This window comes from Muscardinus avellanarius (assembly GCF_963383645.1).
Source record: "Muscardinus avellanarius genome assembly, chromosome: 12".
NCBI classification, from domain to species: domain Eukaryota; kingdom Metazoa; phylum Chordata; class Mammalia; order Rodentia; family Gliridae; genus Muscardinus; species Muscardinus avellanarius.
The window spans coordinates 96,073,115-96,099,942 of record NC_137798.1 but is presented as its reverse complement, the minus strand read 5'-3'; the positions used below and the strand labels follow the sequence as shown (position 1 = coordinate 96,099,942).

Genomic DNA, 26,828 nt, shown 5'->3' with positions numbered 1-26,828 from the left:
CTGGAGAATGAGGCTGGGAAACTGAGGGAGGCCATTCTGAGGTGTCAGGAGCAGAAGGACCAGCCAGACCCTCTTTTTATCCCATTAATGGGACCTGTCGACTTCGAACCAGAGAAGTTGTGCTGCTCTCACCCCAGTAACAAGAGCGAGGAGGGGCCCCTGGGCTCAGCTTGCTCATGGCAAGCCTCTCCCCTCAGAGCCTCTCCACTACTGTCTGCCCCAAGATTGGGATTGCCCATGGTGGTGCACACCTGTGATCTCAGTACTTGGGAGGCTGAGACAGGAGGATCACAGGTTCAAGGCCAGCCTTAGCAGCAACTTAGCAAGATCCTCTGCAACCTAGCAAGGAGACTGTTTCCAAAATAATAAGATAAGATAAAATAGGAAGCTGGATGTGGTGTCACATGCTTGTAATCCCCGCATTTGGGAGGCTGAGACAGGAGGATTGCAGTTCATGGACAGCCTCAGCTACTTAGTGAGGCCCTTTGCAACTCAGTGAGACCCTGTCTCAAAACAAAAGAATAAAAAATAGGGCAGGGGGAGCTGGGCCTGGTGGCACATGCTTGTAATCCCAGCATTTGGGAGGCTGAGACTGGAAGATCATGGCTCGCTGACAACCTCAGCTACTTAGTGAGGCATTCCATTACTTAGTGAGACCCTGTTTCAAAATAAAGGATAAAAAATAGGGCGGGTGGTATAGCTCGGAGGTCGAATGCTCCTGGGTTCCATCCCCAGACCCGCAAAAAAAAAAAAAAAATAGGGCTTGGGGTGTAGCTTGGAGGTAGAATGCCCCTGGGTTCCATCTCCAGTACTGCAAAATACATACATACATACATACATACATACATACATACATACAATAGGGTTGCATGTGTAGTTCACAGGTCGAGCACTGCTGGGTTCAAACCCTCAGTACCATGCACATGTGCGCATACGTATACACACACACACACACACAGAACTGGGGGTGCTGCACACTTTTTTCTATGACAAACTGGATAATAAATATTTGAGACCTTTTGGCTAAGAGGCAAAATCTGGGGTGGCAGGGACAGAAGCCAGGCTGAGCAGGTGGAAGCAGCAGCAGGAAGTGTCCGCAGAAGGTGGTGACGTCTGTATGGTCTTTTCTGAAGACCAGCCCTTCACTTAGTGTGACTAGTGTGACATTCTTTAGGTTAGTCCGTGTAGGTGCAAAGTACCCCTTAAACTTAAAAAAAGTAATCTGCTTTTCAGGAGGGCGTGGTGGGGAGGGAGTAGGATGGAGAGCGTCCAGGACTGAGAGTGGACGCAGTTGAGGGCTGTCTGCCAGAGACAGCTCAGGACGGCAGGAAGAAGGTGGCTGTGCACTTTTGTGGTTCTCTGCTTCCCTGCTCTTTGGGTCTGAAGCCAGGACCTCGGCTCACTTTGAGCTCCCCCTGTGGTTCACAGAGTGCTCAGGAAGGCTGCAAAGCCCCAGCCCAGGGCCGGGCCCCAGCAGCAGCACTCAGGATGTGCCTTGGGAGGTGAGAGCCGTGTACACCTGTCAGGCCAGCAGACCTGGCTGGAGAAGGGGGCACCTCGAGGGGATGGAGCGTGCCTGTTGCAACTGGCCTTGCTCTGGCCACTCGTTTGTTTAGCTTATGTCAGCGATGGAGGCAGTGCACGGGGACAGCGTGAGGACAGCAGCCTCACCATGAAGTCACGGGACGCCTTAGTAAGAGCAGCAGAGCTCCCCACGCAAGCTGTGAGGCGACTGAGTCACAGCAGTCACTGGCCACCATTCCAGAGGCCTCTGCCCTTTCCGTGAAGTCTTGCGCAATACCCCTCCCATATTTCTTGATGTGGCCTTTTTGTTTGGAAGGGGAAAACTGCATATATAGATATCTATTCAAGGGAGGTGATTCAAGTAGCCCTTCAACACTGTTTCCAAATTATTTGAGTTGGTTGAACCCTACTTTGGTTTCATGAGACTCCAACGAAGATCCCTTTGAGCTAAGGCAGCCAGGGACCTCCGCGGGCTCTGGAGAGAACCATGCCCTGACTTGGAGACCATTGCATGTGGAAGAAGGAACATGGGGTGTGTTGATTCCTGAGCCCTCGGTTTGCATCCCTGAGCAAGCATGTGTTTCCTGAGCTCGTCCCCGTCCAGGTGGTGTGGAGGGCTCCAGACAGTGCAGGAGAGCAGCAGTGCAGGCACTTAGCACCCATCCCTTGACTAATCCACAGCTCTGTTGAGGCAAAGTTTCCAGGTCATCTGAAATTCACCCATTTCAGGTGTACAACTCAATGGTATTTTAGTAAATTTACCAAGTTGTGCAAACATCTCCATAAACCAGTTTTAGAATATGTATATCATCCCTCAGGAATGTTTGAAGTTTCCACTTCAAGCCCCTCCCCAGCCCCGGGCAACACTGATCTACTTTCTGTCTCTTGAAATTAGGCCTTTTCAACTTTACACTAAAAAAAAAAAAGAAAGAAAGAAAAAAAAGGAAGAAAGAAAGAAAGAAAACAAAATGGGCAAGTGTACTTATTTTTTATTCTTTTTTTTTTTTTTTTTTGGTGGTACTGGGGGTGGAACCCAGAGGCTTTCTACCTCCGGGCTATACTCCCAGACCTTTTTTATATTTTATTTGGAAACAGGGTCTCACTAAGTTGCTGAGAGCCTCACTAAGTAGCTGAGGCTGGCTTCGAACCTGCGCGATCCTCCTGTCTCAGCCTCCCTAGCGCGGAGATTACAAGCGTGCGCCACCACGCCCGGCTTGGGCAAGTGAACTAAACAGACACTTCTCAAAAGAAGAAATACACAGGTCAAGAAATATATGCCAAAACATCCAAGACCCTTAGCAATCAGAGAAATGCAAGTCAAAACTACACTGAGGTTCCATCTCACTCCAGTTAGAATGGCAGCCAACCAGAACACAGCAATAATACATGCTGGCCAGGATGTGGGCAAACAGGAACTCTTTATTTTCTTTATTTTTTTATTTTTTGCGGTACTGGGAATTGAGCCCAGGGACATTCTCCCTCTGAGCTACACACCCCAGCCCTATTTTTTTATTCTTTGTTTGGAAACAGGGTCTCACTGAGTTGCAAAGGGCCTCACTAAGTAGCTGAGGCTGTCTATGAACCAGGCTCCTCCTGTCTCAGGCTCCCGAATGCTGGGATTACAAGCGTGTGCCACCACGTACAGCTTGGAACTCTTTTTTTATACAGTGTTGTTGGAGTTATAAATTAGTTCAACCACTGTGGAGGTCAGTATAGAAGTTTCTCAAAGACTAGGAATGGAACTACCATATGACCCAGCTATACCACCCCTCAGAATGGTTCTAAAAGAAAGTCAGTATTATAGTGGTACGTGCACACCCGGGCTTATAGCAGCACCGTTCATTACAGCCCAGTTATGGGACCACCTGGGCGTCTGTCAGCAGATGAATGGGTGAAGAACATACGGTGTCTACACACTGTGGGGTTTTACTGGCCATAAAGAAGAATGATGTGTCATTTGCATGAGAACGGGTGGAACTGGGGAACGTTATGCTAAGTGCGGTCAGCCAGACTCAAAGTCAAGGGCCATATGTTTTCTCTCATACGTGGAAGCTACGCAAGGAAAAGGCACCTGGTGAAAATTAGAAGAGAAAGGGGTGAGGAGAGGGAGAAAGGGAGGGGAAGGAGAGAGATCAAAGAATGTTATGTACGTATTGGAGTGTGTCACTCTGAGCCTCCCTCTCATGTGTGGGATGGGAAATGATCAGATCAGTGATGTATCACTGTGAATTTCATAATCAGTATGCCAGTAAAGAGTTAATAAAAATTATCTCAAAAATTTGGACCATGCCAGACGCAGTGGCGCACGCTTGTAATCCCAGCATTAGGAGGCTGAGACAGGAGGATCGTGGTTTGCGGACAGCCTCAGCTACTTAGTGAGGCCCTCTGCAACTCAGTGAGACCCTCTTTCAAAATAAAGAATAAAAAACAGGGCAGGGGCTGTAGCCCGGAGGTCGAATGCCCCTGGGTTTCATCCCCAGACACACACACACAAAAAAAAAACTTTTTTTGCATTTTAGAATGTGTGTGCGTGAGCGCGCGTGCGCGCGCGTGTGTGTGCGTGTGTGTGTATTAGTGGAGACTGAACCCAGACCTTTTTTTTTTTTTTTTTGCTTTGAAACAGAGTCTCTGCTGGGAGTCTGGCTCAGTTGCTGAGGCTGGTCTTGAACCTGTGATCCCCTGTTTCAGCCTTCCAAGTACTGGGATTGCAGGTGTGACCCACCACACCCAGCCTTTTCAGAACATTTAACAAGTGGTGCTTTTTGTCTGGCTTCTCTTAGCTCATGCTGTTGAGATTTATCCATGTTGTAGTCTACGTCCATGCTCCGTTCCTTTTTATTGCCAAATAGTATTCCATTTATGAACACACCATGTTTTGCTTGTTCGTGTACCAGTTGGGTTGTTTCTAATTTGGGGCTCTTATAAACCATGCTGCCAAGAACATTGCTGTGCATATCTTTGTGTGGACAATTTGTGTGTGTGTGTGTGTGTGTGTGTGTGTGTGTGTGTGTGTGTGTGGTACTGGGGATGGAACCGGGCATTCTACCTCCGAGCTACACCCCCAGCCCTATTGTTTATTCTTTCTTTTGAAACAGGGTCTCACTGAGTTGCAGAGGGACTCACCAAGTAGCCGAGGCTGTCCACAAACTGCAGTACCCCTGTCTCCGTTTTCCATAGGCTGGGATTACAAGCCTGCCATCATACCCAGCTTGGACAAATATTTTGTCTATCTTCTGCATAGATGCCTGGCATAATTGTTAGGTCACATGGAAACATTTTAAAGAAACTGTTAATTGTTTTCCAAAGTGACTGTACTATTTACATTCTCACAGGTGACCTTGCCTGCATAGGTTCCTGATTCTCTGATCCTTAGCAGGACTTATTATTATCTGCCCTGTTGTGAAGTGGTATCTCATTATGGTTTTAATTGGCAGTTTCTTAATGACTAATAATGTTGAGTATCTTTTCATGTGGTTATAGCCATTTTTACATCCTCTCAGATGAAATGCAAATTTATTTATTTATTTGTTTACTTATTTATTTGCAGTACTGGGGATTGAGCCCAGGAGCATTCTACCTCTGAGCTATACCCCCAGCCCTATTTTTATTCTTTTTTTTTGGGGGGGGTACTGGGGATTTAAACCAGGGGCATTCATTCTACCATTCCTATTTTTTATTTTGAAACAGGGTCTTATTAAGTTTCAGAGGGTTTCACTAAGTAGCTGAGGTTGGCCCTGAACCCCCTGTTTTTATTATTTATTTATGTTGAAACAGGGTTTCACAAAGTTTCAGAAGGCCTAAGTAGCTGAGGCTGGCCATGAACCATGATCCTCCTGTGTCAGCCTCCCAAGTATTGGGATTACACAAGCATGCGCCATCACATGAAATGCTCACAGGGTGCCGGGAGTGGTGGCGCACGCTTGTAATCCCAGCGCTTGGGAGGAGGCTGAGACAGGAGGATCGCACAGGTTCGAAGCCAGCCTCAGCTACTTAGTGAGACCCTGTTTCCAAATAAAGTATAAAATAGGTCTGGGAGTGTAGCCTGGAGGTAGAAAAGCTCTTGGGTTCCACCTCCAGTACCATAAAAAATAAATCTTTTGCCAATTTTTTGATTCAGTGGATCATCTTATTGGGTGCAAGAATTCTTTGTCTTCTGGATATAAGCCATTTATTGGATATGTTTTGCAAATATTTTCTTAGGCTATTGTTCATCTTTTTCCTTTTTCTTTCTTTTTTTTTTTGTGGTACTCGGAATTGAACTCAGAGGCATTCTACCTCTGAGCTACATCCCCAGCCCTATTTTTTATTCTTTATTTTGAAACAGGGTCTCACTGAGTTGTGGAGGCCTTACTAAGTAGCTGAGGCTGGCCGCAAATCTGGGATCCCCCATCTCAGTCTCCCAAGTCCTGGAATTACAAGCGCACACTGCCACACCTGGCCATCTTTTAGTTTTCTTAATGGCATCTTTTATGCAGTGCTTGGATCGGACCCAGGGCCCCATTGCTAGGGAAGTGCTCTACTACTGAGCTGTATCCCCAGCACTTTAATGGTGCCCTTTGAGCACCAATATTTTAAATTTTGATGAAGTCTAGTTTATCATTTTTTTTCTTTTGGTGGTACTGGGGTTCCTGGAAGCCCTTCTACCTCCGGGCTACACTCCCAGACCCATTTTTATATTTTTATTTGGAAACAGGGTCTCTTAAGCCAGTGTGGCTAGCTTCGAACCTGCGCGATCCTCCTCTCTCCGCCTCCCAAGCGCGGGGAATAAAAGCATACGCCACCATGCCCGGCTTACTTAGTTTATCATTTTTAATTTTATGGGCCATACTTTAATGGACCATGTCTTCAATATTCTTGCAGTTTTAATTCAAGGTCCCAAATATTTTCTCCTATCTTTCTCTTTCTTTCTTTCTTTCTTTCTTTCTTTCTTTCTTTCTTTCTTTCTTTCTTTTTTGGTGCAGTACTGGGGATTGAAACTAGAAGCATTCTACCTCTGAGCTACATACCCAGCCCTATTTTTTTATCTTTATTTGGAAACAGGGTCTCACTGAGTTGCAAAGAGCCTCACCATGTAGCTGAGGCTGGCCTCGAACCGCGATCTTACTGTCTCAGCCTCCCAAATGCTGGGATTGCAAGCATGCACCACCATGCCTGGCTTTTGATTAAATGTAATTAAGTACTGATTCAAGTTGGTTTCAGTTTTCTGTTTTTGGTATAGGGGATTGACCCAGAAGCATTCTGCCTTCAGTCTATACTCAGTCTTTTTTTTTTTTTTTTTTAATGCCGTACTAGGGATGAAACCCAGGGACACTCTACCTCCGAACTGCACCCCCAGCCCTATGTTTTATTCTTCATTTTGAAACAGGGTCTCACTGAGTTGCAGAGGGCCTCAACTAAATAGCTAAGGCTGGCTTCCAGCTGAGATCCTCCTGTCTCAGCCTCCCAAATAACTGCTGGGATCACAAGCGTGCGCCATCACGCCTGGCTTTTTTTTTTAAACAGGGTTTTGTTAGGTTACTGAGCGTCTCACCAAGTTGCTGAGGCAAACCTCAAACTTGTGATCCTCCTGTTTCAGCCTGCCTAGTATAGGATTCCATCACCATGCCCAGCCTTATTTATGTTTATAACAACAGTTTAAACACCTGACCAATAGGGAACGATTCACAGCGACTCCCGGGAGACAGATGTGTGTTACACGCTCATTAGAACTCCCAGAGGGCCTCTTCGTAGGCAGATGTAGAACTTGACTAATTTCTCTCTCCCAGGCAGACGCATGCCACGCCTACCAGATCATTCACCGAAATGGGATTCCCGACGAGCAGATCATCGTGATGATGTACGATGACATTGCCAACTCTGAAGAGTAAGTGGGGCGCTTTGAACTTGGTGGCAAAGGATGCTGGGACATTAAAAACCACCACTGTGCCCAGTCTCACAGGACTTCTTAGGATAGTGGCAGATGTCAGCATACAAGCATCCCCCACATGAAAGGCCACTGGGATCCCTCATGTTGAGCTCTGAAGTATCTTGGGGCACCCTGGCAGGGGCAGGGCTGTAGGGGAAGGCGGTGGAGGGTACTCTGAAAGGGTTAAAGCCCAAATTCCTCCCAGCCTCCACGGCTGCTCTTTGGGGTCTGTGGATTCTCTGGTGCGTGTTCCCAGCTGCTCAGTGGGGACACACAGCACAGCTGGCCTGTTTGTAAAAGGCTCATAATTGTCAAATCTAATGTGCATTTTTTCTATACCTGTTGCTTTTATGACTTATTACATTGCTTTTGTTTTTTGGTGTTAGGGATTGAACCCAGGGGCATTCTACCTCTGAGCTACGCCCTCAGCCCTTTTTTTTTTAATTTTGAAGCAGGGTCTTGCTAAGATGCTGAGGCTGGCCTTGGACCTGCAGTCCTGTCTCAGCCTCCCACAGGCAGGCACTACTGTGCCTGGCAACTTACTGCATTTAATTTACACATGATCTTTAGTGTCCCCTATCCCGTTTCTTGAGGAACTGGTGGACAGCAGGTCCGGGCACTGAGCGCGGCTCTCATCTCCCTGGCTCCTGGCTGCCCTGCTGCTGTCCCAGAGGTTACATTGGTCTGTCACGGAACATATCCGAAGCTGCGTTTAAACCTGTTTCCTGCCTGCCTGTTTCCCAGGGGTTGTGCTTCCAGGGACCCCTTGGTGAGCTCTGGCCCAGATGCCCTGTGGTTTCTAGTAGGAGGGCGGGGCCGAGGCTTTAGTCCCTGCCTTAAATCTTCAGAGTCCTGCTCCAGCTGCCTCTGCCCAAAGCCCCTGGTCCAGCTCCTGCCCAAACCACCAACGCCCTGGTGGCCCGCAGGGCGAGAAATGCCAAGCACAGTGCTTTGCTGTGTCGCCACAAGGTCGGGTATATTTTGAGGAGACTCCAGGGACAGGTCACATTCATGTTACAACTGTGTCCTTTGATTCCCAGCAACCCCACTCCAGGCATTGTGATCAACAGGCCCAATGGCACGGATGTGTACAAGGGAGTCCTGAAGGATTACACCGGAGAGGTGAGGGGCCCGGGTGGCCAGTGGCTTCCTTTCCGTTTCACGGATGATGTTTCCTTCTTTCTGTAGTTCCAGAATTGGAACCTTGCTAGGCTGATTTCTCATCAGCGTTCATGTTTCTGTTAGATTCGTGCTCAAGGAGTAAATGATGCAAATTTATTTTGTTTTGAGTGGGTCTAAAAGGGGTGTTCTAGAACTTTCCATGCCAGTCAGAATTGCTGTGTTTTGCCGGGCATGGTGGCGCACGCTTGTAATCCCCGCGCTTGGGAGGCTGAGACAGGAGGATTGCGCAGGTTCAAAGCCAGCCTCAACTACTTAGTGAGGCTCTCAGCAACTTAGTGAGACTCTGTTTCCAAATAAAACATAAAATGGGTCTGGGAGTATAGCCCGGAGGTAGAAAGCCCCTGGGTTCCACCCCCAGTACCACCAGAAAAAAAAAAAAAAAAGAATTGCTGGGTTTCTCCACACAGACTTTCCAGTGGTCAAGAAGGAATGGCAGGCATACCAAGTTGCCATCAGCCAAAAGCAAGATGGTGGCGGCCTCTGGGTGGCACCCCACCCCCTCACCCCAAGAACAGCACCATCGCCCGGGGTCCCTCTAGGTTCTGAGCGGTTTCTCCGGAGTCTCGGTGGTCTGGGCCCGGTTGGGTCTGGCAGCTGATCTTTCTCCTGGTTCCTTGTAGGATGTTACCCCACAAAACTTCCTTGCTGTGTTGAGAGGCGACGAGGAGGCCGTGAAGGGCAAAGGATCTGGAAAAGTCCTCAAGAGGTAGCTGTGTTCCGTGGACTCACACGGCGTTCTCAGCTGATGCCGGGGGTTCAAACAGGCGCCCTTCTTTGTCCCTGTCTACCTGTAAGATCCCAGAGGGATCTGCAGAGGGCCGGGACTTATTTGATGGCCCGTTTCTTTTCTGAATGAACCCTGTGCTCCTCCTGGGTTTCTTTCTCTCTTTTATTTAGTTGGCACTTTGTAACTGTCCATGATACAGTCATAGTCTTGCAGGCACGCCACAGCGGTGGTCTCTCTCCTTCCTCCCGTCTCCCACCGTCCATGACGGGAAGTGATGAACGCGTGTGGTACATGCGCACAGTGGACTTGACTCAGCCACAAAGAACAAAATTATGCCAATTGTAGCAAAATGGCCGGAACTGGAGAACACGGTGCGGTGTGAGATCAGCCAGTCTCAGAACATCCAGGGCCTCATGTTCCCTTTCCTCTGTGGAAGCTAGGGAGAAGGAAAGGGAAGAACCGCACGAAAGCGAGAGACCCGTAGAGAAGTGGGAAGGAAACAGACCCAGTAATGTACGGGCATGCACGACTGTATCGCTGTGAACCTCACTAATGTTTAAATAATTTTGGTGCACTGTAATCATAAATGATTTTATAGTGATACTTTCATATGCACATATTACTTGAACCTCAGTTCTCTCTCTCTTTTTTCTGTGCAGTACTGGGGGTTGAATCTAGAGATATTCTATCTCTGAGCTATATCTCCAGCTCTATTTTTCTTTATTTCGAAACTGGGTCTCACTAAGTTGTAGAGGGCCTCACTAAGTAGCTGAGGCTGTCCTTGAACCCAGATCTTCCTGTCTCAGCCTCCCAAGTTACTGGGATTACAAGCGTGCGCCACCACGCCCAGCCTCACAACTCTTAATAAATGTTCCCTCCCCCTGCAACCCACTGTTCTTTGCTGCCTGTGGATCGTAGCACTGGCCTGCCCTGTGATCAGTGGAGGGCCTGAGACAGCTGTGAATCCCTGCCTGCCTCCAGCCTGTGCTCTGGTCACGGGTCAGCACCCTGGAGCGGACTGACGTTTGCAGAGGGGAGCACTGAGCCCTATGCTTGCCCTGCTGGTGGCTAGGGCTGTCCTGTTGCTTATTATTTCCTGATGGAGCATTTTCAGGAAATTCCGGAGACTTGGGAGCATGTTTCTCTGATGCCAGAAGGGAAACCTGGGCACGGGCGCATTGGCATGAGCTCATGCAGAGCTGGTCATGTGTGCAGGGTGCACTGATTGTCTCTGGGCGCATCTCTAGCCTGAAGCAGTGCCCTGAGCCGGAGCCCTGGTGGAGGAGGACGGGCAATACCCCCAGGCCTGGAGGGGAGCTGTAGGTGCTCTCCTGTTTCCTGCCTCCCTTACTTATTTGGGCGCGACCAGGTTGGAGAGTGTGGCTGCCTGGGATGAGGCCCAATGGCGAGGACCACACTACATCAAATCACACCGGCCATGACACAGGCTACCGGCCAAGCTCCCTCCTTCCCAGCTGTCATGGTGCCTCGGGACCAGAGGGAGGGGGCCATACCCGGGCCCCTGTTTCCTCCTTCACCCTCGTTGGGCAACCATCATCCCCAGACTTTCAACTTCTCGATTAGGGCAACTTCTCAGAGAAATGAGAGTAGAAATGGAAATAGCAAGTCAGCCTCCCGCTCTCACTTGCCTCTGCTCTCTTGGCAGCGGCCCCAAGGATCATGTGTTCATTTACTTCACCGACCACGGAGCCACCGGGATACTGGTTTTCCCTAATGATGATGTGAGTTTCTCTTAACATTTTGATCTTGGGGTATTTTGTTGTTGTTGTTGTTTTATTTTCAGTGCTGGGGTTCGAAACCCAGGGCCTCGTGCACACTAGGCTAGCACTCTACAGCTGAACTCTGCCCCAAGCAATTTTTCTTAATATTTTAAAGATAAACTTGGGCCGTAGAAAACAAAGCTCGTGTGTTAAGATTAAAGCTGGAGTGTGTCTGGGTACAGGCCGGTTGGTACCTTTGGCCTATAGCTTGGGGGGACACGTTGAGAAGCTTGAAGTCTGTCCAAGGCCAGCTCACCCAACTGGTCCCTGTATAGGTCTCTATCACAGTGACGGACACAGTTTCAGGACTAGTTGTGTTGCACCTGACACGGTAGAGCAAAGCCCTGGACGCCCTGGACAAAGTCCTGAATAAAGACACATGTTTTCTTAACTTTTAAAATGTGTCCGACAGTTGCGACGATTACAGTCTGAGATGATTACATACTCTTCACCATGGTTACTTCTAAGCAATGATTTAAAAACAACAACAAGCTGGGCGTGGTGGCGCACGCTTGTAATCCCCACGCTTGGGAAGCAGAGACGCTTGGGAAGCAGAGACGGGAGGATCGCGCTGGCTTAGGAGACCCTGTTTCCAAATAAAAATGTAAAATAGGTCTGGGAGTGTAGCCCGGGGGTAGAAGGGCTTCCAGGAACCCCAGTACCACCAAAAACAACAACAACAACAACTTTATAAAGTGCCTGTTGATGGATTGCCTGAAAGTGATTTCCCGAGGTGCAGGTCTGATGTTGGTATTCTTATCTTTCAGCTCCATGTAAAGGACCTGAACAAGACCATCCATTATATGCACAAACACAGAATGTACCAGAAGGTAGCATCAACCCCTGGTGGCCTTGGGGGAAAAGCGTGGGGAGGCCGTGGAAGCAGGACCTGCAGTGGTTCCTTCTGTCAGCCTTGACCATTGTTTCTCTAAGATTAGCCTTTGGAGATTGCTCCTGGATCCGAAAGGGCCGCCGCTGCGGGTTTGGAGGCCAGGCTTTGCTGGGAGCATATGATGGTGATCGGAAAGATGGCCTGCCGCACGGCTTTGCTCTTTGGAACTGTTTCCTTAGCAGCAGGTGGCTCCGTCTCCCATGCATTACATCAGCCAGTGGGTTTTAATATCCTCTGAGCAATGAATACACCTTGGCACAGGGCTCCAGGAGTCCCTGGCAGCAGTCTCCAGCAGCAGCAACTTCTCCCAAGAGCCAAAGCGAGAGACTGAAGTGGGCTTGGGGGTGGCAGGGCCCCGGCAGCCCCAGCGCCTGGCAGGGGCAGGAGCTCACCTGTGTCGCCTGCCTTGCAGATGGTGTTCTACATTGAAGCCTGTGAGTCTGGCTCCATGATGAACCACCTGCCCAGTGACATCAATGGTAGGTGGGGGCCCCGCGCGGCACGGTGCTCAGCTGTGGGGTGTATTGTCCTCAGATGCTGCCAGTGTGTAGCCCAGGGCTCTGCCTAGGCAAGGGCTATCACAGGGGTCTGGTACAGACATGGGGACAAACCCTGGTGACAGCCCTGGCTTCCTCTGTTCCTTAGGGATTAGTAGTCAAGGAATAGGAATCTGTGAATTTCAGCACGCCACCAGGTTCTGGCAAAGCTACCAGAGTCCAAAACCACATGGGCTTTGTCTGGACCGATATTTTCTTTTGTGATATGTTGGTCAGACTCTCTGGTCTGATCCTCATCTCCATCTATAAAATGAGGATAAAATGAGACTCTGTTTCAAAAACAAAAACCCAAAAAGCCAGGCTGGTACATGCAATCTAGCCTCAGCAACCTCGCCAGACCCCCAGTAAGCCAGTATGACTCTATTTCAAAATAAAAAGTAAAATAGGGCCGGGCGTGGTGGCGCACGCTTGTACTCCCAGCATCCGGGAGGCTGAGACCTGAGGATCGAGGTTCGTGGACAGCCTCGGCTACTTATGAGGCCCTCTGCAACTCAGTGAGACCCGGTTTCAAACTAAAGAATAAAAATTAGGTCAGGGGGTATAGCTCGGAGGTCGAATGCCCCTGGGTTCCAACTCCAGACCCACAAAGACAAAATTAAAAAAAATAAAAAGTAAAATAGGGCTGGGGGTGTAGGTCGGAGGGACAGCACCCCTAGGTTCAATCCCAGTTCCCCCCTCCCCAAAATGAGGGTAAAACTAGGGCCTGTGTGTTGGGAGACTTGCACTTTGAGTAAGGTGTGTGTCCAGCGTGGTGGGTAGGGACTGAGTGGGAGCTATCATGAAGATTCACTCCAGGGGAGTGTGAGCTCTACCACTAAGCTATACCCTAAGCTCTGATCTGAGCTTTTTTTTCTTTTAAATAAATATTAACTCTTTCTAGAAACCAAATCAGCCCCAGAATTTCGAGTGACCCAAGGCCTTAAACTTCGTCAGCGTTCTTTCAGAATAGCACGATGTGCTCAGCATGCCTATCTGCTTACTGCAGCAAAAAGCTGTCCACTGGCTCTTCCTTCTTCCTCATTTAATTTTAGATGAGTTATTGTAACAAGTGGACGGGGTGGCCATGCTGTGTCCGCCTGCCCTCCCGATGCTGAGCTCAGGGGGCCAGCTTCCAGCTCATCTGGGCACACGGAAGGACCCCAGCTTCAAGTGTTGTCCCAGGCAGGGAATAATAAGATGGGACTCAGAGATGCTTTAATCCCTAGTTTATGCAACTACTGCCGCCAACCCCAACGAGTCATCCTACGCCTGCTACTACGACGAGGAGCGGTCCACGTACCTGGGCGACTGGTACAGTGTCAACTGGATGGAAGACTCGGACGTGGTGAGCCCTCACCCGGGCCGCTGGCCAACTGCGGTCTAACACTCAGGCTCTGAGCCCGAAGGACACCCATGCTTTCATTTTTGCAGGAGGATCTGACCAAAGAGACCCTCCACAAGCAGTACCGGCTGGTGAAGTCCCACACCAATACCAGCCACGTCATGCAGTACGGTAACAAAGTGAGTGGGTGATCTGCACCCTCGCTCCGTTTCTGAGCCCCGGGTGGGCTCGCCTGGGCCTGTCTGTCTCTTGCTGAAAAGAAACGGGATCCAGGTGAGGCATGATCAAGGCAAGGGTGGCTCTGCTTCACCTGGCCACTTGTCCCGGGGGCCTCGCCAGGCTTAGCAGCCAGAGCGATAGACCCTCCTGGAGCTTCTGGCTTCTGTAAGGTCACTCGGTGCATGACAGAAGGTCATGCATGAGGAACACCAAGCATAGGCCCCGTACATGGGTTCCCGGATTGAAAACTTCCCTTTCAAATTCTGTGGCACTGTCCCATAGAACCCCAGGCCTTGGATTCCCCCAGGCCTGACTCAGCCACACTTTCGCCTCCTCTGTCTATATCCAGAAGATAGCCTGGTGGTCACAGGGGTGAATTCACTGCGGCTGTCTGGCTGCGGGAGACACGGGGCTTAGTGAAGCCCTAGGGGAGCCCTTGGTGTGGTCAGACATGCGGAAGAGCTTGCGCAGGACTCCCAGCACATTATCCTGCAGACAGCCCACCACCATCCATGGGCTCGCCCGCTCAGATCTGTGCCCTCTGCGCAAGCCCAGCTTTCTGGAAGACTGAGAGGAGAAAACTTAACTGTCTTCAGCCATTCCCTGCAGAGCACGGGCCTGCCAGTCAGCGGAGCAGCCGCAGGACATAAGAAGTACACTTGGGACACCATGGCCTGGCCTGGCATGAGTGTGGGCGTAGAGAACAGAGCAGGGGGAGGCAGGGAGGGTGTTGCCCTGGACATGGGCTCAGCCGGCGGCTTTTCAGTCTCTTTACGGGGTCCTCGGCATTGGCCATTTCTGGTCTCCAGAGAGACGGGATGGATTTATTTGCACACTGTGTTTATGCGTAGTGTGTGTTCTTATTTGTGGTGTTAGAACTGTTTTTAGATGACCGCTGCTTGGTTTGAGAACAGGAATACTTGCGGCATTTCCGCCCCCGTGGCTGGGTGCAGTCTGCAGTAGCCTGTGCGGGCAGGCAGAGCCAGGCAGTAGTCCCCTTAGCTAGGTCCTGGTGTGAGCACTGGCCTGGCCTCTCTGTGCCGTACCTCTGCCATTTCTTGTGGGACTCAGACTTCAGCTCTAACCTGGACAGATGCGTGGCTCCTGCCTACTGCCAGTCTTTAGGGACAGGTGGGCAGCGGGGGTGCTGAGCACAATCCAGGGTTGCTACGGCTCAAGCCCCTCTGGTCCAAGCTCCCGCCTGACTGTGGGTCAGCCGTTGTTTCCTGTGCAGGAGTGGCTGTTCTGCCGCAAAGCCTGCTGGGTGCTTTAGCAGCCCTTCGTCAGTGGGCTTCAGGTCCTCAAACTTGCCTCCTGCTGGGGACTGACCATGTGTTTTCAGGCCGTGATAGGGCCCTTGGATGAACCCTGAGCCTCTCAGGGGGTACTGGACCCAGGGTGCGTGTGGCACATCTGCTCTTCCCACTTACAGTTCTCTCTCTTTCCAGTCCATCTCTTCCATGAAAGTGATGCAGTTTCAGGGTACAAAGCACAGGGCCAGCTCCCCCATTTCTCTGCCTCCAGTCACACACCTCGATCTCACCCCGAGCCCCGACGTGCCCCTGGCCATCCTGAAAAGAAAGCTGATGAGAAGCAATGATGGGTCGAGGGCCCAGAAGCTCACCAGGCAGATCCAGCGGCATCTGGATGTGAGTAGTGCTAAGAGGAACCCTCCCCAGGCCGTTCCCAGACAAGGTGGGCAGTGTGTGTGTGTGTGTGTGTGTGTGTGTGTGAGAGAGAGAGAGAGAGAGAGAGAGAGAGAGAGAGAGAGAGAGAGGAGAGGCCCTGCCTCCTGCCCAGTGTCGAGCACTGCTCAGAACCAGCCCGCAGACCTCCAGTCACCCCCGTGCCCTGCCCTACCCCATGTTAGCATGTGCAAAGGGAAACCAGCCTCGGCTCCATGCAGAGTGGGAGTGGGTGAGTGGAGCAGCTGTTGTCTTCATTATCCATTAATAAACTAACTGTGACCCCTTAAGGATCAAGGGATCTGGGGCCCATCTACCCTGTATACTGCTAAGAAGCTGCATATGGTGGTTCCTTTTTTTTTTCCTGGAACTCAGGAGCATTCTACCTCTGAGCTACACCCCCAGCCATATATATATGTGTTTTTTTTTTTTTTTGATGGCCCTGGGGTTCCTGGAAACCCTTCTACCTCCGGGCTACGCTCCCCACCGTGCCTTCGATCTAGCCGTCCACTGTGTTCTGCACGGGCAATTGACCCGTGAGTGCACAGCACCCCGCCTGGGACAGCGGCCGGCTTTGGGGCACCATTTCCACAGCCTTCTTCCTTCAGAGCGGGCGATATTAACTCTACAGTTCCCATCTTGCGAGGAGGTCCCCAGAAGGCCTGGCGTTTCCTGCTGTCTCACAAGCTGTGAGCACTCTTGTTCTCTTTGGACGCATTTATTGGCCCGTGTTCCAGCCCACTGGACAGGTGTTTAGCCATGCTTCTGTCTGCGAAAGACTGCGTCGAGTCAGACACGTTCTGAAAGGCTGTGCTTCTCCCCAGGCCAGGCACTTGATCGATAAGACGGTGCACACAATCGTCTCTCAGCTGGCGGAGACCGAGGCGGATGCCGAGAGCTTTCTGTCGGAGCGGGCGCTGCTCAGGAACTTTGACTGCCACCAAGCGGTGGTGACGCACTTCCGCACGCACTGCTTCAACTGGCACATCCCCATGGTGAGCCTCGCCCCCTGCCCCTGAGACCCCAGAGCAAAACCAGGGCGTCCGCTGGGGGCCCGCAGGTGCACGACCCTGCAGAAGCTTCCATCCGGGCTTAGGGGACATTATGCTCATGCTGGGGCCTCATTGGAGAGGAAGAGGAAGAAGAAGAGGCCCAAGGTCCCTGACTATAACCCTTGGCACCGGAGCACTTCTGCCTAGCGAGTGGGAGAGTCCCCCAGTCACAGAGGGCAATGCCTTTGGAGGCCAGGCGTGGTGGTGCACGCCTGCAATCCCAGTACTTGAGAGGCTGAGACAGGAGGATCGCACAGTTGAGATCAGCCTCAGCTACCTAGTGAAGCCCTCGGGAACTTAGTGAGACCCTATTGCAAAATAAAAGAAAACAGCAGCAACAAAAAGCCGGGTGTTGGGGCGCGTACTCTTATAATCCCAGTACCTGGGAGGCCGAGACAGGAGGATTGCAGGTTTGAGGTCAGTCTCAGCAACTTAGTGAGACCCTGCTTCCAAATAGAAAAATAGGGCTGAGGGTATAGCTCAAAGCTAGAGTGTCTCTAGGCTCTATCCCCAGCACCACAAAGATAAATAAATAAGAAAGATCTGGGCGTGGTGTCGCACACTTGTAAACCCAGCATTCGGTAGGCTGAGATGGGAGGATCAGGGCTCGAGGCCAGCACCAACTACTTAGTGAGGCCCTTTGCAACTCAGTGAGACCCTGTTTCAAAATAATGAATAAAAAAATAGGGCTGGGGGTATAGCTCAAAGTTAAAATACCCCTAGGTTCCATCCCTAGAACTGCAAAAAAAAAAAAAGGACTTGGGGTGCAGCTCAGATGTAGAATGCCCCTGGGTTCAATCCCTAGTACCACAAAATACAAAATAAAAAATAAAAAGACCTGGGTTATAATTCAGAGGTAGAATGCTTCTGGGTTCAGTCCCCAGTCAGTGTCTGTCTGTCTGTCTCTCACACACGCACACGGAGCCTTTGAAGGCTGCTCACTTCTCTTTACACACTTGCTGTCCGTGCTGGGCCCCTCGCAGCAGCCCAGCTGTGCTCTCCTGCTGGGTCTCCCAGCCGGCCCTCCTGCCCCCTCACCAGGACTCCCTAGGACGTGGCGTGGAAGTCCCGCCCTGGTCTATGCTGCGGGATGAGGGCATCCCTGCAGATGGTACAGTGCCAACATCAGCAGGGCCTAGAAAGCCCGTGGTTGGTACTGTAGGACACTTGGCTCCTGCTAAAGATGGATTGGCCAGTTATGGCCTGAGGACCAACCCTGTCCTCCCCCTGTTGTCCCCTAGCCCCAGGAGCCATTTCTGTGTACGAAGTTTTCCTGGGACATGGTAGCCACCAACTCTTCTGCGTTTCCTGCTGGCCCTGGCTGCCCTCACAACTCTGCAGAGGGGAGCTGCGGAGCCAGCCGCCCTTCACCTCTGGCCTTGGGTTCTGCCCTTCAGAAGTAAAGTGAATCTTCCTGCCTCCTATGGGAGCTCTCCAACTCTCCTGGAGGGCTGGTTTTTTTTTTTTTCTCACTCTTTTTTTTTTTTTGGTGGTACTGAGGGGCATTCTAACTTCAAGCTGCATTCCCAGCCCTATGTTTTATCCTTTATTTTGAAACAAGGTCTCACTGAGTTGCGTAGGGCCTCACTAAGTAGCTGAGGCTGGCCGCAAGCCTCTGATCCTCCTGTCTCAGCCTCCCAAGTACTGGGATTACAAGTGTGCGCCACCACACCTGGCTGTGTTTTTTCTTTTTTTTTTTTTTTTTTGCGGGTCTGGAGATGGAACCCAGGGGCATTCCACCTCCGAGCTACACCCCCTATCCTATTTTTTTTTTTTTATTCTTTATTTTGAAACCGGGTCTCACTGAGTTGCAGAGGCCTCACTAAGTAGCTGAGGCTGTCCGCGAACCGCGATCTTCCAGGTCTCAGCCTCCTGAATGCTGGATTACAAGCGTGCACCACCACGCCCGGCTTGTGTTTTTTCTTTTGATGTTGCTTTTCCCAGGACTGGGGATTAAACCCAGGGGCATTCTACTTGTGAGTGAGCTGTAACCCCAGCCCCATTTACTTTCCCTATTTTGAAGTAGGGTCTCACTAAGTTGCTGAGACTGGCTTTGAACCTGTGATCCTCCTGTCTCCACTTCCAAGTACTGGGATTATAGGCACTCACCACCACGCCCGGCTTCCCTGAAGTTTCCTCCTTTCTCCTCCTTCCCTCCCTCTCTCTCCCTCCCTTTGTTCCTTCTTTTTTTCCTGGGAATAGAACCCAGGGACAATCCACCTCCAACTACACCCCCAACCCTATTATATTTTTGATTTGGAAACAGGGTCTTACTAAGTTGCAGAGGGCCTCACTAAGTTCCTGAAGCTGGCTGCAAACCTGCGATCCTCCTGTCTCAGCCTCCCAGGTACTGGAATTACAGGCCTGCACCACCACGCTTGGCTCTCCTGAAGTTTTCTTAGGATTGAACATCCGGGTTACTCAAGTCTGACCTGGCGGGGTCTAGTTTGGCATTTATGTGCTACCCACTTCCCTCCCCAGCATGTGTCTCTCAGAATGAGGTCCCTGGACTCAAAAGGCAGGCTTCAGGGCGGTTCCCGCTCACAGGGGAGCAGAGCCATCGGGGATCGAGAGTTTTATGGAAGAGAGGGATCCATGGCCCACGGAGGCCCATGTCCCTGGCCGCGAAGCTTTGTCTCCCCACGTTAGGCGCTGGCTGCACGGTGAGATGTTGATGTGCGGCGCTTTTCTCTGTTTTCTTCCAGTATGAGTACGCCTTGAGACGCTTGTACGTGCTGGCCAACCTCTGTGAGGGGCTTTATCTACCCGACAGGTAAAGGGCCACTCAGCGTTTGAATGATGGGTGTCATAGGTGTGGGGGTTCCACTTCCATCAGCTGCTGCTCTGGGGACACCGGCTGGTGGATTTCTCAGTTGTGACCCTCGGGGGGTCCGTCGCAAGCACCGCCCCCTCCACATCGCGGTACGTGTTTTCCTTTCTTCGGGGCTGACCTGGCTCCCCAAATTCTTCTCGCTGTTACTTACAGGATCATCTCGAGTATGGACAAGGTGTGCCTTGGCTACTACTGAAAAGCTGCCTTCTCGATGCTTCTCCAAGAGTGAACGCTGTGGTCGTACTAACCAGAGACCAAAGAGGTGCAGCTGGAAGGGAAGGGAGCCCCGCAGCTGGGGCCCCCGCCTCGCCCGGGCCTTCCTTCCCAACACGCTCCTCCCGCCGGCTGTCTCCAAGCACGCGGGGAAGCTCTCAAAGACTCCAGTTAGAGCAGGTTAAAGCTCCGGCTCGAGAAAGGCTTATTTGCTTTCCAGCGTTGTTTTTGCCTGTTAAGTTTTCAGGAGCAAGAATCTTTCATCCGAGAAATTCGAAGCCGGAATCTCTTTTTAAGTCTTGAGAATGATTTTATTGCAAAGGACCCTAAGCCCCAGATGGAAAACTATTTTTTAGAAAATAACTATGATTTTTGATTGCTTTTGTATTTTATTCTGCAATGATTGACACACATCTTAATAAAGATTTATAACTGAAGCTGAGCATTCCTTCCTGGCCCCCTACTTGGTACTTCATGCCCGGGCCCTCTGGTGGGGCCCCCTACCTGTCTCTTCTCTCCCCACCTGCCACTCCAGTGCTTTCTTCTCCGCTCTTGGTTTCTGCCTGCTGGGCCTCTGATACTTGCTGCCCCGCTCACCCTGGAATGCGCCGCCCCTTCCTCCTGGAACTTTCCTCCTCTCCCCACTCATCATGGTGGACCGTCTCCTTGGTCCTGCCGCAAATCATGCCTCCCACACGGCCCTGCCAGGGTCACGGCTCCCCGGAGCAGGGCCAAGGCAGGACATCTTGCCAGAGAACATGATCTCTGTTTCTCTTGGTCAGGATACCACACACTCAGGTCCTGCGATGGGTTCTGTGAAAGTATCGTTAACTACACTGTGGAATGGGGGTGTAGCTTGGAGGTAGAATGCCCCTGTGTTCAGTCCCCAGCACCACACACACACACACACACACACACACACACACACCTTAAGCACATGCCTGTAATTCCAGTTATTTGGAAGGCTGACACAGGATTGCAGGTTTGAGGCAACTTAGTAAGGCCCTCAATGACTTAGTGAGACCCTGTTTCAAAATAAAATAGGGTGTGGTAGAGTGCCCCAGAGGTAGAATGTCCCTGGGTTCAATATCCCATACCACAAAGACCTTATGCACACAAATACAGACCATGCAGGCTGCCATTTACAGCTCAGAGACTTTGTAAACAGATCCAAAGATGCAGAATTAAGTCATAATCGCATAAACTTAAGTACACTCCACACACTCTTACTGCAGTCAGTTCACGGTCCCTCCTTACTGTGCGGAGCTCTGCACATATCTGGGTAAAATGCCCTGGGATCCTGGGTTCCTCCACGACCAGTGTATCCAGTAAACTGCGTGTCACAGTAAAAGGTGATTAGTAGTGGTGCTTGCATATCTTTCACTGTAATAGATGTGCAAAATATGTGTTCATTGTTTATATGATCAATAAGGTCTGGTCAACAGTAGGCTATTGGTAGCTACATTTTCAGGGAGTCAAAAATTAAATGTGGACCCGTGGTGGCACATTCCTGTAATCCCAGTACTCGAGAGGCTGAGACAGGATCATAGGCTTGAGGACAGCCTCAGAAATGTAGTGAGACTCTCAACAACCTAACAAGAACCTATTCAAAACAAAAAGTAAAAAGGGCCGGAGAAATAGGTCGGAGGTAGAATGCCCCTGAATTCAATCCCTAGAGTCACACACACACACACACACTTCAATGTGGATATTTGACTGCTTGGTGGTGGTGGGCTTCCCTACCCCCCACCCCGGGTTGTTTAAGGGACATCTGTACTAAGCCTGAGTATAAAGTTATTTATTTATTTAGTGGTACTGGGGATGGAACCATCTTAAATTATTTACTTTGTATTATATTTTTATTTTGCGGTACTAGGGATAGAACCCAGGGGCATTCTATCTTCAAACTAAAACCCAGCCCTACTTTTTAATTCTTTAATTTATTTATTTATTTTATTTTATTTTTGGTGGTACTGGGGTTCCTGGAAGCCCTTCTACCTCCGGGCTACACTCCCAGACCTATTTTATACTTTTATTTGGAAACAGGGTCTCTTAAGCCAGCGTGGCTGGCTTCAAAGGATCATGGCCTGCATGATCCTCCTGTCTCCGCCTCCCAAGCGTGGGGATTACAAGCGTGCGCCACTACTCCCGGCTAATTCTTTATTTTGAACAGGGTCTCACTGAGTTGCAGAGGGCCTCACGAAGGAGCTGAAGCTGTCCGCGATCCTCCTGTCTCAGCCTCCCAAATGCTGGGATTACAAGCGTGCGCCACCACGTCCGGCATAAATTGTTCACTTTAAATGGGTGAAATCACATGGCATGTGAATGATGTCTCAATAAAACTGTAAAAAAGCCTACAGCTAGATGGCTGGTTAGAGAAAAAGCAAACTAACAACAAGAAGCAGCACAAACGAAACCCCGGTGCTTCCGCCCAGCCGTCCTGTGCACCTGTCTTGTCCAGCGGTCCACGCCTCCTTTATTGCTTGTGGTTCTGCCTGGAACTTGAGGCAACTGGCAATTAGCACTGTGCCCGACCAGGTCAGGGCCGTGCTGTGGTTCTGATGGGCTCGTTTTCCATTAGCACAAACAGACTGTGCTTTCTCGATGAGCTGCTCCTAAGGCTGGGCAAAGGATGTGAGGATAAACTTTCCCGCCCTTAGAGTTTGGGGCTCTGCGGTTTCAGGGAACGAGTAAAGAAGCACTTTGCAAAGCTTGCTCCTGCGGGATGCTCACGGAGCTCCAGGCTGGATGGCGAGACCACCGAGCTGCACTGCGGCAGTGAAGACAGGAGGGGGCGCGCCTGAGCCCACCAAAGGTGCAGGGATGCTGGGAGGAGCTCTCTTTGGGAAATGTGGAAGACTTAAGCCGGCAGAATGCGGTAGTTGGCTGAGAGTCATGTGACAGACCACAAGCGCCAACCGAGATTGAATAATCTGTGCAATTAACTATCAAACTGTAGCCCAAGTGTCCAGTGGAGATCTGGGGCTCCACACCGAGATATGCTTGATGTTGAACTATCCAGCCTCCATCACTGTGGAGACCACCTTGCTGGTGCTCGTAAGGTGCTCAGTTCATACATTTTTTGTTTATTTGTCTTTGGGTTTTATTTATTTATTTATTTATTTTTGGTGGTACTGGGGGTGGAACCCAGAGGCTTTCTACCTCCGGGCTATACTCCCAGACCTATTTTATATTTTATTTGGAAACAGGGTCTCACTAAGTTGCTGAGAGCCTCACTAAGTAGCTGAGGCTGGCTTCGAACCTGCGCGATCCTCCTGTCTCAGCCTCCCAAGTGCAGGGATTACAAGCGTGCGCCACCACGCCCGGCCATTGTCTTTGGGTTAAAAAAAATTTTTTTTTTGAGATACTGGGGATGGAACCCAGAGGCATTCTCACTCCAAACTATATCCCCAGCCCTATGTTTTTATTCTTTATTTTGAAACAGGTTCTTACTGAGTTGCAAAGGGCCTCACTAAGTATCTGAGGCTGTCCGAGAACTGCGATCCTCCCGGTTCAGCTGGTCCAGCTTTCTAATTCTGCCTCCTCTCCCACTTGTTGCTGTCAGCTTTATACTCAGCACAGTCGTATTAACATTTTCTGTGGTTTTTTTTTTTTTTTTTCATTTATCTTTCCTTTTCCTTGTCAAGAACTGCCAAGCATACCGGGTCTGGCCCACTGGCCGGGGAGCAGGCTGGCCTGCCACTGGTTCATAGAGACTGCGGGGCCCGAGGCACAGGGCAGGTGGTTGGAGCTTCATACTCTGCCAAGTTCCCCGCGAGCTGCACCGCTGGGCCAGGAGGATCCTGTGCATGGGTGGGTCTGTGGCTTGGTGTAGGGACCTCAATCTTAGCCGGGTGTGGTGGTGCACACTTGTCATCCCAGCTTTTGGGGAGGCTGAGACAGGAGGATTGCGGTTTGTGGGCAGCCTCAGCTGCTTAGTGAGGCCCTCTGCAACTCAGTGAGACCCTGTTTCAAAATAAAGAATAAAAAATAGGGCTGGGGTGTAGCTCGGAGGTAGAATGCATCTGGATTCGAACCCAAGTACTGCAAAAACAAAACAAAAACACACACACACACAAAACCCCCACAATAAAACCCTCTCAATCTTAGGGAATCAATCTTTCCAAGAAGGCTGCTTGTAAACATTCTCAAAGTTTGGCCTGGCGGAAGATACTGTCTTCCAACATAAGAGACATTGTTTTACTATCCTGGGCAATAAAAAAAAATCTTTGCTCTTCCCAGGAGGAAGAGATAGCCTGGACTTCCATGCCTATTCAAATACTCTTAAAAAGAGGGTCTAGAATAAAAGCTATCAATAGCCAGATGTGGTGGTGCACACCTGTAATCTTAGTACTTGGGAGGCTGAGACAGGAGGAATTCAGGTTTGAGGACAGCCTCAGCAAGTACTTAGATTATCATCAACCTACTGAGACCCTGTTTCAAAATAAAAATTATAAGCCGGGGGTGGTGGTGCATGCTTGTAATCTCAGTACTTGGGAGGCTGAGATAGGAGGATCGTGGTTCCTATCCAGCCTCAGCGATTTAGTGAGGCCCTTTGCAACTTAGTGAGACCCTGTTTCAAAATAAGAAATAAAAAATCAGGCTGGGGGTGTAGCTTGGAGGTAGAATGCCCCTAGGTTCCATCCCCAGCAGCATAAAAAATAATAAATAAAACAAAATAAAAATGATAAAATAGGACTGGAGTTGTATGTAGCTCAGAGGTAGAATGCCCCTGGGTTCTATCCCCAGTAGCAAAAACAAAAATCCAAACAAAACGAAAAAGAGCTGTTAATGACTTTTCCCCCAGGCATGCAGAAATATAAAAGACCCATGGTGAATAGGCTCCCGGCCTCACATGGGGATGTGGTCTCTCCTGCCAGGGCCAGCTCTTTACCCTTCAAGGGCTGCTCAGGCATCCCTGGCTCCAGGAAGCCCTCTTTGCTTCTTACGGGTGGATCATGTACACCCCCGTGCCCTCAGGTCCCCGAATGTGTGTATCTACTGGCACCACCGCAGCCTCAAACTGAACCCTAAGGTTCAGCCAGCCTGTGTATCTTCATCTGTATTCGCTAGGGACATACAATTCCTGTGAATGGATCTGGGGAGGGCAACCCCTCCTCTGGGCAGGCACAGTCCTGTAACAGGCTGCAGGCCTGACTGATGAATCACCCGGGGACTTGCCACGTGTCCCCGCAGCTGCGTGACTTTAGCGGCAAACAACCTCTGGGGCTGTCCCAGCTAGCCCTGCATTTATTTACCTTTGCAAAAAGGCCTTCTCCTGCCTGCCGCCACCCAGGAAGTTGGACAACCCTGGTGATGAGCCTGGGAAGCAAGGGTATAATAAGCACTCTCATTTTAAGAATGGGGAGAGTCAGGCGTGGTGGTGCATGCTTGTTACCCCAGCATTCGGGAGGCTGAGACAGGAGGATCGGGGTTCTTGGCCAGCCTCAGCTACTTAGTGAGGTTTTTTTTTGCAACTCAGTGAGACCCTGTTTCAAAATAAAGAATAAAATATAGGGCTGGGGGGTAAAGCTTGGAGGTAGAATGCCCCTAGCTTCCATCCCCAGTACTGCAAATAAATAAATAAATAAATAAATAAATAAATAAATAAATAAATAAGGAAACTGAGGCACAGGCTGTTAAGCAACTTGCTGAGGGCTGGCAGCTGGCCTGAGCCCCGGGTCTCCGGACTCCTAGATCAGGCTCATCCCATTGTACTGCTGAGTGGGTTTGCTGAGCCCGAAGCCGCAGAGATGCAGACTTCCTCTTGGCACAGGGCTGCATGGGCTGCAAAGAGGCTCTTCCCGGAGGGACGGCTCTCCACAGAAGCCAACATTTCCCAGCAAACAGTGTGAGGGCTGAGTTGGCGCTTTTCCCCCTCAACCCTGCTCCTGTGACCTTCCTGCGAAGGCAGGGCCTGCTTCCTGCCTAGTCGTTCCCTTTCCCCAGGCCAGATGACCCCAGCCCTGGGTTCAGCCACCTGCGTGTGGATGCGGCAGCTGCTGCAGTGGCAGGTGCACACCAGGCTTTCCGGACGCCCTGTAAATGCATGCGTGTGAACGAGTGCACATGTGCAATGTGTGCATGTGTCTGTGGTGTCTACGCCGCACCCAGAGGCCCCTTCTCTTCTTGTGTACCCTCCTCTCTCCCAGGGCTCCTGCTCGTCTCCTGCCTCACTGACAAGCCCAGTCTCTAGCCTGGACTTAGTGATATCCAGGGTGAAATCCACACACTCTGACAAGGTGTGGCAGGCCACCTCGGGCCAGTTCAGGCCTTGTGATGATGAGGACCCCGTGCCCAGCTGCAGTGGGTGGGCGTGGGGATGGTGGGGCAGCAGGTCAGGGCATGCTAGGTCTCCACAGAACCCTGGTGGCTCTTCCCAGCATGGCTGGCACAGCCCCAGCTTCGGGGCCAGGAGAGAGGATGGAGACATAGGTGAGCCCCTGCGGTATGTCACAACCCGTGGCCCCTCACCCATGGGCACAGATGTGTGGCTCCGGGCTCCTGAGTCCTCCTTCAGGGAACACAGAGAAGCCAAGCTTGCCAGCTGGCCTTCTTCGCCCACCCCAGGTCACGGAGACACGGGCTCCCCGGGGCAAGGCTGCTCCCAGCTGCCTTCCTACCACCCACCTGGAGCCTCGGGATGCTGGGCTAAGCTGGAGGTCTGTCAAGTCTTGAGTCCAAGTTTCACTGTGGCTGCCTGATCGTTGTGGACCAAACTGTGTCCTCCAATTCATGCTGCGGGCCTAGCCCCCCACACCCCAGAACTGTCTTTGGAGACAGGGTCTTTAAAGAGGCCATTAGGTTAAAAGAGGTCATTAAGGTCAACCTTAACCAAACGCACTGTGTCCTTGTGAGGAGATAGAAAGGAAATACGCAGATAGGGAAGAGGCCTGGGTAGAAAAAGCAAGGTTTAGAGATAAGAAGGACCAACAAA

At 50.7% G+C, this 26,828-nt stretch overlaps 1 protein-coding gene across 1 annotated transcript in view; it reads left to right on the top strand.

The window, feature by feature from the left end:
- The window catches only part of LGMN (legumain), a gene marked incomplete at its 3' end in the record, with an annotated part of 49,567 nt that extends 22,972 nt beyond the window's left edge, over positions 1-26,595 (top strand). The window contains exons 3-17 of the mRNA XM_080707192.1: positions 7,290-7,387; positions 8,470-8,551; positions 9,232-9,317; positions 11,005-11,080; positions 11,887-11,949; positions 12,424-12,490; positions 13,774-13,892; positions 13,979-14,068; positions 15,557-15,757; positions 16,618-16,788; positions 19,551-19,618; positions 22,575-22,669; positions 25,841-25,932; positions 26,044-26,197; positions 26,462-26,595. Coding sequence (XP_080563318.1) covers positions 7,290-7,387; positions 8,470-8,551; positions 9,232-9,317; positions 11,005-11,080; positions 11,887-11,949; positions 12,424-12,490; positions 13,774-13,892; positions 13,979-14,068; positions 15,557-15,757; positions 16,618-16,788; positions 19,551-19,618; positions 22,575-22,669; positions 25,841-25,932; positions 26,044-26,197; positions 26,462-26,595 — 1,596 coding nt within the window. The remainder of the gene's footprint in view (positions 1-7,289; positions 7,388-8,469; positions 8,552-9,231; positions 9,318-11,004; positions 11,081-11,886; positions 11,950-12,423; positions 12,491-13,773; positions 13,893-13,978; positions 14,069-15,556; positions 15,758-16,617; positions 16,789-19,550; positions 19,619-22,574; positions 22,670-25,840; positions 25,933-26,043; positions 26,198-26,461) is intronic.
- Positions 26,596-26,828: the final 233 nt, after the last annotated feature.